At 43.5% G+C, this 13608-nt stretch overlaps 1 protein-coding gene across 1 annotated transcript in view; it reads left to right on the forward strand.

The window, feature by feature from the left end:
• Window positions 1–10636, forward strand: part of spata20 (spermatogenesis associated 20) — a 98595-nt gene extending 87959 nt beyond the window's left edge. The window contains exon 16 of the mRNA XM_079577954.1: window positions 10385–10636. Coding sequence (XP_079434080.1) covers window positions 10385–10582 — 198 coding nt within the window. The 3' untranslated portion in view covers window positions 10583–10636. The remainder of the gene's footprint in view (window positions 1–10384) is intronic.
• Window positions 10637–13608: the final 2972 nt, after the last annotated feature.

Here is a 13608-nt window from a genome sequence, read left to right on the forward strand (position 1 = left end):
GCTACCATTTTTCTTACTGAGATATGTGCCCCGTCACGAGAACCAGGGACACAAGTCGGCTGACTCAGTTTCCCACAAATCGAGAAAGAAGAGTTTTTTTTTTGTTTTTTGTTTTTTTTTTGTTCTTTTAATTGAGGTCACGAAGAAGCCTCACCATGTTTTAGATAACAGTATTGGAATACTGCTACAGACGTTTGTTTTTCTGCGTGAACTTTTCCAGGCTAACTTTTCCAGTGCGACTGATAATGCCCTGGGTGTAAGCACGCACAGCCCTCTTTACGGGGGGAGCAGGTATGGCTTATCTAAATGATATGTAAGTGAGCCTTTATTGTCACTCCGAGCCGAGGTGAGAACAGCCCAAAAGTTTAGAGGCCGATTTCTGCGGTTAGAAATATTCTGGGTCCTTAACTTCAAATTGCTCTCACTTCTCCAATTATTATCAAATTTCCATGTGTTACACTTTGTTGGAGTGCTTGGAGACTACACTTTAACAATCTGTGAACAACTCAAAATGCCCCAGAACTGACTTGTGTCCCTGATTCCTGGAACATGTGGAACATCCTTTTTCAGTAGTTTTTCCCTTAACTGGGCTTAACCAGACAACTAATCATCACAGGCTTCTGAGATTGAAGTCACTGATTCAAAGTGCCCTGAGACACAATACCATCCATGAGTTTCATTGAAAACCTTTTTTTATTAATTTTTTTGACACTGAAACACAATTTGCATAATAATTCGGAACGCGGTGTAGTGTTAGATTCATATATTGCGTTTGTTATACTGTCTTAGGGAAAAGGCAGAAAGGGGAGTAAAAAAAAAAAACTGGACTGGTCAGGATTTTGACTTTGAATCTTTATTCTTTGGTTTTACAGAAAGAGTCCACTGTCTGTGACTTGAGTCTGTCTCCAAATATTTGATCCATGTTTTCGCCGCGTCGTTGAATCTACATTTTTTGGAAAATAATGTCATTACTACTTTTATTGCCTCGGTTTATCTCGAATACAAAAATGATGATCCAAAACACATTCAGCTGCAGTTTTGTGCAAAATGTTTTTGCTCCAACATTTCCCGTAGTATCCAAGTCTCTCCAACATTTCTTTGTTTGATGGAATGTTTGCAAATCTTAAATTAAATATGCGTTTTTGGCATTGAATTCCAGGATTTGGGCATTAAAATGGCTTTAAAATGCATTCACTTTGACTCCTGCTGCCTGTATACTGTATATACTGAAAAACGACATGTTTGTGACCACTCTAGACGTCTACCCCACCTCTACCCATAATCCTCTTCCTGCTCCCATGGCCCATCACACTGTCTGACAAGCACACATGAGCCAGTCCACACCATCGGGGACCCCCGGGGCCCGCTGGAGATGGGGTTGTTGTGACATCTATAGAGTTAGGTGTGACCTTCCAGTTGATGGAGGCGTTCTTTAAGCCCGCAGGAGCTTCTGCGTGAACTTGACAGTTAGAAAGGCGAGGAAAAAAGGTTGGCCGCTGGTGGGGGAAATCCTCCGTTAGTTGTCATGGCAACGGTTTTACAGCTATGAGGAGTTCGATTAAGTTTACTTTGCACGCCTTTTCCCACGCGAATCCATTCACAGAACTGTACCATCCTTGGTACCGTTTGTAAAGATGTCAACTTCCTAAACGCACTACGTCATGGAAATGTAGCAATTTCCTTTGTGGAAGATTCCAAGGGTGAAAGTTATTCATGATAAATGGATAAATCACGTGTTTAAAGTGCAGCACGGTTTGAAAAGAGCCTTTGAAGCGCACTCCAGATGATGAGCCGGGGCGCACTCTGTTCTGGTGTGCGCGGGCCTTAAGTCCTGCCTGATTTACTCAGCATTAAACCCCAAAATGTCAAAATTGTTATTTTTACAGGTTTCATTTACTAAAAATTCGCTGATTCATAAACCTTGGAATACTTGATCATATGTTTGTGACTTGAATCTATCACAAATCTGTGTAATATGTGAACAAGTGCTTTCCCTAACAAGATCATCTTCATGCATGACAACGCACCATGTCCTGCTGTAAAGAATACCTCTGCATCACTGGCTGCTATGGGCATAAAAGGAGAGAAACTCATGATGTGGACCCCCTCCTCCCCTGACCTCAACCCTATTGAGAACCTTTGGAGCCTCAACAAAAAAATGGGGTGGGAGGCAGTTTTCATCCAAACAGCAGCTCTGGGAGACTATTCTAACATCCTGCAAAGACATCCAAGTAGAAACTGTCCAAAAACTCACAAGTTTAATGGATTTAAGAATTTTGAAGCTGCTATCACACAAGGGCTCCTATGGTAAAATATAACTTGACCTGTTAAGATGTTTTTTGATTGAAATAGGTTTTGATTTCAGTAAGTATGACCTCCTAATGCTACAAATTCAACAAATGACCATTTTCAGTTAATTACAAGCTGTAAAATGTATTGAAACGATGAGTTGCATAATAATTTGGAACAGTGGATTTTGAGGTTTTTACTACATTCATTTTTTCAACCACATTTAAATGATCCTCTACCAGTTAAAGACTTGAAAATTATGCTGACTCTCATTTGAGTTGACAATTTAGAAAATCTTTGAAAAATGTCATTTGCATAATAATTTGGAACGCAGTGTAGTAATTTACCACATTAACAATATCTAGACTGTATTTCTCATTCATTTAATGTTTTCCTCATTGAATATTCTTTAAAAATAAGGGCATTTTAACTGACCCCAAACTCTTGAACATAAAACGATTGAAATGTTATACATGTATCTCTTTCTCCCTAATGACCTGCAGCGTCTCGCCTTCATATATTACAAGTGTAATGTAACCCGTATTATAGAATCGCTCACACACAAATTCACTTTCATTTTATTTGGCAGAGGCGCTCATGTGAAGAGAGCCGTGTGACATTACAGAATCCAATCGTAGCATTAGCGACAATGCTAGCGCTCCAAACCCCAAAGGCCTCTCCACGTGCGGACGCTGATGGCTCCATTTCTTGGGACCGACCAGCACAAATGGACTCCTAAATGGCCGAGTGGCACACTTGAGGGCACTTTGGACGGAGAGCAGAGGGGCCTCCGATTGTTGTGCTAACGGGCTGCGCTACAGAGGGCACAGCTGTACTGGTCAATGCGGGCTAATGGAAGAGAATGGATCGCGGACGGCGGGGGTACGGGCTCCAGAGGCCATCCGCGGCACACTTAACGGGAGGACAGTTCGGTCGATAGATGCGATTGCCGGAGCCAATTGTATGCGGGCAATTGAACAGGTTTCGCCAGATGAGGTGTGGCTTTTAGTGCTGCAGAAGACACGAGTGCATTTTCTCCAGATCCACAAGGTCACAGCCTACAGGCCAGTGACACCTCATTTGAAAGCTAAGACCTACAAAACTCATCTAAATGGATCGAACGGAACTCTCCTGGACAACCGAGCTTACGCAAGAAACCGAGCTACAAAAAGTTACAAAAGCTACTCAATAATATTGCTTCAACACTTTAGGCTTTAATGGTCAAATGCAAACCTTTTGTGGGTGGAGTTTGTTGACTCAATCTCGTGTTGAGAATTGTTAAGTTTGTTAAGAATTGTTAAGACACATCATCATCATAGTTAGTCTGAGGGGGCGTGGTGTTAGTCTGAGGGGACATGGTGTTAGTCTGAGGGGACATGGTGTTAGTCTGAGGGGGCGTGGTGTTAGTCTAAGGGGGCGTGGTGTTAGTCTGAGGGGGCGTGGTGTTAGTCTGAGGGGGCGTGGTGTTGTGTAGTGAACAGCTGTAAACCCGACACTTCTCTCTCGCTCTCTGGAGTGTGTTTGACAAAGCAGAGCGGTTTGACATGGACAGATCAAAACAGTTGAGATTTTAACATTTCTCTGAGTTTTTAAATGGCTAAAATCGGTCCAAGGGCGGCTGAGAAACATCCTGTTAAAGTCTTCAATCCGAGACCCAGGCTGTTTAAATGCACACGCTATAAAAAGAGATCGATGCACGCGGTGTTTCATAACATGTCAACATAAAGTTTCTTCCCTTAACATTAGGGAAGAAACTTTAGCAGTGATGTTTCCTATCAAAGCAGTGATGTTTCCTATCACTGCTTTGCAGATGATATTCAAATATATTTGCCAATTACAGTCGACACCAGTAAAACCTCCTTAACAACCTTGACAAACTGCCTGAGTGACGTCCAGTCTTGGCTTAATTCAAACTTCCTGTCTCTGAACAAAACCAAAACAGAGATAGCGGTATTCGGAAGTTGCAACCCCCTGTCAAACCAAAAGACCGACAGTGTTATTGGGCCTCTTGTTTCCTTTATCTGCCCCACTGTTAAAAATCTTGGGGTGACTTTTGATACTTGCTTCAAATTTGAAAAACACATTGGATCAGTTGTAAAAGCCAGCTACTTCCAACTAAGACTTCTTGCGAAAATTAAGGCCTACTTGCCAAAAAAAGACTTAGAAAAGGCGATACACGCCTTCATCACTTCAAGGCTGGATTATTGTAACTCCCTTCACACAGGGCTGGACCTTAAATCCCTCCAGCGCCTGCAGGAAGTCCAAAATGCCGCAGCCCGCCTGCTGACCGGCACAAGAAAATGGGAGCACATCACTCCCATTCTGTCCTCTTTACATTGGCTACCAGTTCCCTTTCGCATCAAGTTTAAAATTTTGTTGATTGTTTTTAAATGCCTAAATTCACTGGCACCTCAGTATCTGTCAGAACTGCTGCAGCCCTACTGTCCTTCCAGAGCTCTGAGGTCTGCTGACCAGCTTCTTTTGTCTGTTCCTAAATCCAAGCGTGTGTCCAGAGGTGACCGAGCCTTCTCAGTGGCGGCCCCTAAACTTTGGAACAGCCTTCCTCTACATGTGCGCTCGGCTCAGTCTGTAGAGGAGTTTAAAACTAAATTAAAAACTCATCTTTTTGCCTTGGCCTTCGGTTCCATGTAGACCAGATACAGTTTGTGCCTTTATATATTACCTGTGTTTAACTTTTATTGTGTTTATTGTACATATTGTTACTGTTCTTGTACAGCACTTTGGTCGACAATGGTTGTTTTTAAATGTGCTTTATAAATAAAATTGACATTGACATTGACATTGACATTAGTGTCTGTCCAGAGAGGAAAGAGGAGGAGAGAGGAGTCAATCGGAAAGGAGAGTGTTTCATAAAACACTAATTATCTCCACTTCTAGAAAAATCAAAATGATCAAAACTAGCCTCTGTTTAGCTTTGGATTTCTCAGGAACCGAGGCACGTAGAATTACGGAGAGCTTAGACTCTCGCCTTTCAAATGAGCCATTGTCCATAGCTATAATATGGAATATGCTGTGGTGCTACAAATATAATGAAAAATGGTCTGGATTGTTGGCACTCTACAGCTAAATCCCCAAAACAGTGCAGTGCTCAATGTGTTAAGTATGTAAAACAAGTAAGTAAGTAAGTAGGTAGGTAGGTAGGTATTCTGTAACGAAATACAAGTGTTCTTTCCATCACTGCTCCTCCTATTGGTCAGCCATTGTCATTTCAGCAACTACAGAAATGGCTGAACAGCAACAAAATTCAGTCCAAACTACACAGGTTTTTCCAGCGCAGTAATCTCCATTTTTCATTATTATCCCACTAGCATGTCCAACCAAGTTTCATTCAAATGCTACACTAAACTTAACAGAGCGACTTTGAGCAGCCATCCTCAGCCCTGACAACCCGCAGAGGCTTTTGACAAACGCTTTGGTCACGCGCCATTGTTTTTTAAACCGACGTCAGCTGTAAGGAGCTTTTTGCCGTACGATTTATGGCGCTGAGATATTCCACTGCTTAGAAGTCGGTGATACCACAGATTCATAATACAACTCCAGCCGCGTTGTCAAAGTCCATTCTTCTCAACACACTTGTAAAACCTTCTGTTGATGCTTCTCGGTGCCGCATCGGACATTCTTAAGCGATTCTTGCAATTATGTGTAAACCTACCATATCCAGAAAACCATAAACCATCAAAAAAGTAGTTAAAAGCTTGAGATGCACGGGCTGTATTTGTGGATAAGTTTCAGTTTGTGAGTCAGTGCAGGAGCCATGTGGTGCTTCATAAACAAGTATCCTAACACAGAAAGAAGGAGACTGCTCACGGTTGGGACCCGGCTCTCGTCGTTGGCATGTTTTTTGAGGCGAGGCGCTCTGAGGACGGACGAGGCCAGCGCTCCCTGCCACGCCGCTCACCTGCCACACGCTAGGCTGAATGCTAAGTGCCCCTCTTCACCTCGGGTTTGGCAGGATTTCCTCTTGGTTGGCGAGTCGCTGGTGTGAGCGCGGGGTTGGAAGTGATTTTCGGGACCCGAAGCGCCCCAGGCGGGACACACGAATGGCGAATGACGAAGCTATTTGGTGAATCTGAGCACAGAGCCGTGGAAGGCGCTGACCCACGGTGCCCTGCTGTTATCCGGGAGAGGATTGTTCTGGCTTTGCTCGTGTGGCCTCATCGTTTCAACCGGAGAGCTGCTCCAGAACACTGGCTTGTGCATTAACGAGGCTTATTTGGATAAGTGTGGGTTATTTAGTTCTCATGTGAGTGCGGATCAGTCAGTACAGAAACCAAGGAAGAGATCTTAGCCATGTCCGCTCCAGGTTTAAGGGCAGACTCTTTATAAACTCTGCACTTTTATCACACACTGAGGGAAAGAACACCTTTAACACTGCCCAAAATGTGTCATTATTATATCAAATGTAGTCAAAACATGGACCAAAGTATTTCTTCATAGTGTATTCAGATGATTTATGGTCTCTGTTTGAAATGCATACGGATACGCATGTACTGGAAATTCTGGACTATTGTGCGTACCTGAATATAAGCCACACCACAAACATTGGGCTGCATTTTCCATACTTGTACCCACTAAATAAACACTACTTCTTTAGCCCACTGTGAGTTCAAACTGTTCTGAGAGAAAGAGCATAAAGTGATGGTCTTGGTGTAGCGCTGGTATCAAAGTGATGACCTCTCCGCTTTAGAAACATACGGGAAAAGACCTGGAGTGTGGGACTCTGGACGTGCTTGGGCCTAAGATCTAAACTCTACGCAGCTAGCGCATTCAAATCTTGAAGAAGCTGCTCTAACGGCGGCTCACTGGCCTCTCTATAAACAAGCGGTCAGGGGTGCAGTACATCCAGAACGCTGCTGCTCCAGTCCCGACAAGAACCAGGAAATACCACCATATTAGTCCAGTGCTCCGGTCTCTGCACTGGCTTCCTGTCACTCAGAGAATAGACTTTAAAACAGCTCTGCTTGTTACAAGTCTTTTCATGGTTTAGCACCAAAGTACATCTCTGACATGTTAGAGCCGTATGAACCATCTCGGGCCCTGAGAACTTCAGGGAGGGGTCTCCTGGTGGTTCCCAGAGTCAATAATAAACACGGTGAGGCTGCGTTTCAGTTTCATGCAGCTAAAATCTGGAACAGTCTTCACGAGGACAGTCCCGTCGCCAGACATCAGTCTTAAGGGGGGCATATGAAATCCACGGGGGGGCACATTTAGTATTACTATAATGTATATTTTTCATATGGTGTTCGTGTAGCCCTGGCGCACACTCATTACATTAAACATAATCAACAGCAAATATGACCAGACCAACTACAGCTGTAACATGAGTCCTCCTGGCACAAACGTCAGTACAGTTGCAGGTGGTGTTTCTCCGAGCTGAACCTCCTCATCAACACATCCTTCCACTCAGACTTGAACTTACTGTATGAGTGAGGTCCTCATACAGTAAGGTCCTTTTCAAAAGCAGCTGAATGAGCTGGGCCTTGCGTCTGTGCAGAATACTGCGCCGATGCAACGAAAACACGTTTCTGAGTGTGGAAAACGACCGGACTCTGGGACTGTAGAACGGGCGCCTGCACCCCCACACTCCCCCCCACACTCCCCCCCACACGACCCCCCCACACTCCCCCCCACACGACCCCCCCACACTCCCCTCCACACTCGCGCCACCGTTTTTGGACCGTGAACATAGCTCGGTCAGTGCTGTAGCCGTGTCCACTTTTCAGTCTCTCTCAGCCTTCACTGAAAGCTCCAGTGTCTGAGTGTAAAACGCACACTTGGAACACGGGCTCTTTTCGACTTCAGCGCTTTGTAGTAAAACACACACGAGCACCTGTCACTGCCTTCGCCAAAAGCCTCTCTCGAGCCGGGACGGGGAAATGAGCATAAAGAGGCCGACATTGTGGACTCTCAGAGCGGAGGATGATCGTTAATACTCATATCATATCAGCTATATTTTATTTTGTGCCCAGACAACACGGGAGCAGCTTAGAGGGAACCGTGCCAGTAGAGACAGAGAAAGAGAGAGAGGGATGCCCTCTCTCCGTGTCAGGGGAGGAAACAGTTACTTGTTGTGGAGTGTGGGCTGGTCTCTAATCGAGCAAAAAGCGCAAAAATGACACAGTGCGAATGCGTGATATGTATCTTTGCCCAATTTGCAGTGGTTATACAGTAATTCTGCAGGTCTTCTCTCGTGGTTACGCGGCGTATACCTGCGTATCACGTAGACTACACCACATCTATGTCTGGGGGGGGGCACAAGCATCTTGGGGGACGGGCACGGCCCCCTATGGCCCGCCCATAGCGACGAGTATGCGCGAGGATGTGAGACAGGCCTCAACTCTGACAATGTTCAAATCCAGGCTGAAAACAGTTCTTTTTGCCCGTGCATATGACTGAAAGTATTTTATCTGCACTCTTGACTGAAATTGATGAATTTTATGTTGATGTTTTATTGATGTTGTCTATTTTCTTGTAGTTGTATGCAACTGTGAAGCACTTTACCTTGTGTTTGAATTGTGTTCTACAAATAAACTCGCCTTGCCTTACCTCTGAGCTTGATAATAATTCCGCGGTGAATTAATCACATTTATACCATTGGTTGATTGGCAGGTGCATTATTTTGGTATAACCGCACACGTAGTCCGGTAGTTAAATCACTGGGATGTCATTCCGCTGTGGCATCGCCATAGCAACGCATGACACAGCTGAATCAGATAAAGGCGTAATTAGTGACTGACAGGAACGAATGAGATGGATTTTGTTTAATTTCAACATTTTTGGCCAAAACCAAACCTTTGCTAAATGTTTGTAGAGGAGAGTGAGCAGCTAGGTTAGCTACTGTTAATAACATATGAGCTTTACATTTCTATTGAAAACGGTTAAGGCTATTCATGATTTTCAGGCGTACATAAAATGATCCTGCATTTAAACATATTTGTCTGGATTAGTAAAGTCAAACATAAAAGTTTCAGTTGGGGGGGCCCAGGTGTGAGCGACTCCACCGCAGCTGTTTCCATAAACAGTTGAGCTGGTTGAGCTAGCTAGCTTTAGCTTCAGGTTAAACAGCGTAAAAGTGAAATAACTCCTGCCCACGAGTGCCGCATATCGGTGTTTACTTCCAGGGAAAAGTGTTTCCGGGTTAGTCCTGTTGTGTTGTGATTCTGTGCTGATGTTGTGTCGTTGAGCCTGACTGAGATCCTCGTAATAGAGTTTGGGAATGTGACGTCATATCGCTAAGCATTATGGGATTAGCAGCCATTGTAAACTAATGGAGATTTTACAAGTTAAAATACTGGAGTTATTGTTCACATTAAAACACTTGGAGACCACAGTGTGTAAGATGTTTTTACCAGCAGTATCTCAGCAGCTAACGGAGTCGTTCCACTGTTTTTTTTCCTCCACTTTTTATACTGTTTTTAGCTAATGTTAGTCTATGGAAATGTTTGCTAACAGCTGCAAAGATGGCAGATCTCCATGGTAACTGTGGACATTCCCGAACTCTATAGCTGCGGAGAATGACTCGCTCTGAGACCAGCCTTCAGTGACCGGCTAATAACCCACACAAAATAGTCCCGTAGTCTGTCATATTAAGTGAGTTTAGTCAATGAAAAACACATTTATTATAAATGTTACGTTTGTGGGAGCGGATTAAACAACTCGGAGCCGTGCATTAGACGCTTATAATGCAGGAGTAACTCCACTCCGCTGCGCGTCGTGGTGTTCTTGACTCCGCGTCGTGCATTATAACCGTCTAATGCACGGCTCCTCGTTGTTTAATCCTTACTTATTTTGCACCTGAAGCCATGAGGGCATCCTGCTGCCCCCGCCCCAGTGTGCCGTAAACACCGCGGACAGAGGTAGAGGAAGACAGAGATAGTGTTTGCACCTGTTATTGTGCAGATGAGTGAAAGGAACCGCGTGAGAGTCTCCATCGTCTCTGCAGGAGTATCTGGAGCCGTCATGGCCTCTTTGTCTTTCCCCGACCTGCTCGTGCTGTGTTCTTAAACGCCACAGCCACGTTCTGTTGTGGATCCCGCTCTGGCGCCGCTGACCTCGCTCTCTCCTCTGCCGGCAGGTGCTGATGCTGTGCGACGGCGCCTCGGACTCCTTCCTCCGGGCGCGCCTCCCCTCGCTGTCCACCCTGAGCCCTCCGGAGGACAGCGGGGCGGCCCGGGCCTTGGTGTGCCAGGACTTCAGCTGCTCCCTCCCCCTCACCGACCCCCTGGAGCTGCGCACGCTGCTGCTGGACGGGACCCCTCCCCTGCAGACATGAGGAGGCGCGGCTGCCACTGCGAGCCCGGAGCTTTAGCCCAGCATTACCTCAGGAACATTGGGAACTGACTTAAGTATTGGAAATAGTGATGACGGCGTTCCCAGATGGCTCAAGGGGAAACGCTGCGGTCAAAAGTGCATGCAGTATTTTCAAGTTTCAGATACATAAGAGGATAAAAGATAAATACCAAGATTTTTTCAGACGGCATTGTTTACTTTTTGAATAAGCTAATAAGCCAAGTCAAAAAATGTGTATAAAAAAAATTGCCTGAAAGCAAATGGGGCTGAAAGCTCAATAAATCAGGCAGGAATTAGATATAAAACAATCCCTCAAAACATAAGAAAGCCTGTAAGTGTGGAGTCTGTAGGACAGGGGTAGGCAACGTCAGGCCCGGGGGCCAAATCCGGCCCTCCAGTACAGAACCTCTGGCCCTCAAGATGATTTTAAGAAATATTATGACAGAAATCAGAAAGTACTTTAGCATTTTTAGGGTTAAATGGGAGAAATACTGTCAATACACCCAATTAGATCATATTATGCACAACTCTGGCATCTGTAGAAAGTGCACTGGAAAAATAATAAACATTTTAAGGAAGAAATGACAGAAACCTACATGAATTAAGAGATTCAATCTAAGTTTTGAGTAGATTTGTTCTGGTCTTAGATCAGATAAAACATCTTATCACCAATGGAACAAGTCATTATTCTCTTAATTCAGATTATATTGTATAATTTCAAGTGAAAAACAAATCTGTTTAAAAGTAAAAGTTCATTTGTCTGATTGTGGGGTTCATGCTTGTTCCATTGGCAACACAAAGAACCTTTATTCAAGCAATTTGAAGTCATTTATCTCATTTAAGGTGCTAATTTCTCCAGTGTTGTGCTTTACTTTGGCCTAAAATTGACGGCTTCGGCCCTCGGTCTTTTTACAATGATAAAAATTGGCCCTCCGTTAAGAAAACTTGCCTCCCCCTGCTGTAGGAGCTACTAAATAGTACTAAAGATATGTTCAAGAATGCACAGAAAACCTCCTTTTGAGAAAACAGCCCCAAAGTATCGTCAGTGTGTCTTGCACATGGATCAATGGAAATGACCATATTTGGATTACAGCGTCATCTCGGTCGCCTTCCGTGCTACACATGGATACCAAACCTGTCAGTATTTGTGAATGAAGCCTTTCCTGCGCTTATCCACCAGGAAGCACCGCCATGTTGGAGTTATTTCCTGACAAACTTAGAGAGACTAGATGCAAGTTGGTTATTTTATACTCACTACTGCCACCTCAGGTCTTATGTGTAACTGCAGACTCTATATTAAGCTTGTGCATGACGGCACTTCCGGTCTGAGCTCATTCTACACATTAGGACATTGCTGGAACATTTAGGGGGAGGAAGATACATCATTTTAACATTTTAAAACTCCATGTAGTCCCTTTAAGCGTTTGGATTGAGAATAACTCATAAAATAAACATTGTAAAGGGTCAGTTTGGTTTATCATTTTTCAACATTTGGAAGGTTTTTGGAGGATTTTTGAGTTTTGATCCCCCGTAAAGACATTTGAATTTTATCTGTAGCCGCTGGCTTAAGAATCGAGCACATATTCTATAGTTTGGCACTACCCAAATCTAAAAGCTTCTTCAAAAAAGCGTCAAAGTAGCAACAAAGAGGGGGCGAAATCAAGGATGAAAACACAGGGAAAGCGACCAAAAAAGACATGAAAAAGCAACAAAAACACAAAAAATGATTTTTTTTTAAAACAAGTGACGAAAAGCGACAAAAAAAACATCAAAATGAAAAGAGAAGCATCAAAAATGCGTCCAAAAAGTGACATTGCAGCAACAATCTTGGCTTTCAAATGAGCCGTTGCACTGGCCTGTAAGAGGCTGTAAACTCCGGTAGAGAAGCTTTTAGATTTGGGTAAAGCTGACCTGGGGAAAATGTGCCCGGTTAAGGCGGGGTTAAGAGATTAAAGGAAAAAACTGATATCCCAAATCCTCTGAAAATATCTTTGTAGCTGATATATGAGCCCTGAGTGAATGTTCTCTGTAGAGCAGAGGCTGAAATCACGTGGTTCCAAACTGCTCGACTGCTTTCCGTCAGTAGATCCAAATGAAACGCAGCTCCAGTTCTGTTTGAGCCGTGAACGTGAGAAGCTTAAGAGTCACTCTGCAGAATCTGGGTCCTTTTAACCTGTGCGCCCCCTCAGCTTCGCTCTTGTATTACTGTTACTGCATTTGGTCTTTCCAAATATACAGCGGTTCTTTCTCAACTTGACGTAGATATTTATGGAGCGCACACATGGTTTAATCTGCACTGAAAATATTAAAAATGCAGAATAATAAAGCTATTTTTCTTTTTAATCTCCAAATCGTTTTGAATGTTTTCTTTGTTTCATTGTTACAACAGTTTCCTGTTCTTGGAACCAAACAAAGAGTGATGAGACAAAGCCACTGCACTTTTGTTTTTTGTTGGTACCAAAGATGAAGAAACAAAGTGAAGAAAGTAAAGCACATTTAAAGATCCTGTTTGTAAAGACTCGTGCCATACTCTCCATACTGATGCTGCTGATGAGTAAAGTTGGGGAGAACACTTTGATTTAGTTACAAAATACTGAATAGTCGCCTCAAAATGTATTTAAAAACCACGCCGCGTAGAATGTTTCCCTAATAAATAAACTATATTCTTGAAAAACAAGAATTTATTTTATGACAGATATTTTCGTCGTTGAAAAATATCTTCTAAATTTACAAACATGTGTTTTTGCTGCGAGCGACTCATTTCTCCTAAGACATGACTGTAACTTTACCAGGAGTGGGTACGTCTCCAGCTCGTCTCCATGGAGATGTGACTAAAGTCTGCAGAATTTGAGATTTGAATAAGATAAGATAAGATAATCCTTTATTGATCTCACAATGGAGAAATTCACTTGTTACAATCGGCATTTAACAAGATCACTCAGAGTGTGCAAAAAACAGACTGGAAACGTGCAGTTCAATAGTAAAGAAAATGTACAATAAGTAAAGCAA

The sequence above is a fragment of the Gobius niger genome (genome assembly GCF_951799975.1).
Source record: "Gobius niger genome assembly, chromosome: 19".
NCBI classification, from domain to species: Eukaryota; Metazoa; Chordata; class Actinopteri; order Gobiiformes; family Gobiidae; genus Gobius; species Gobius niger.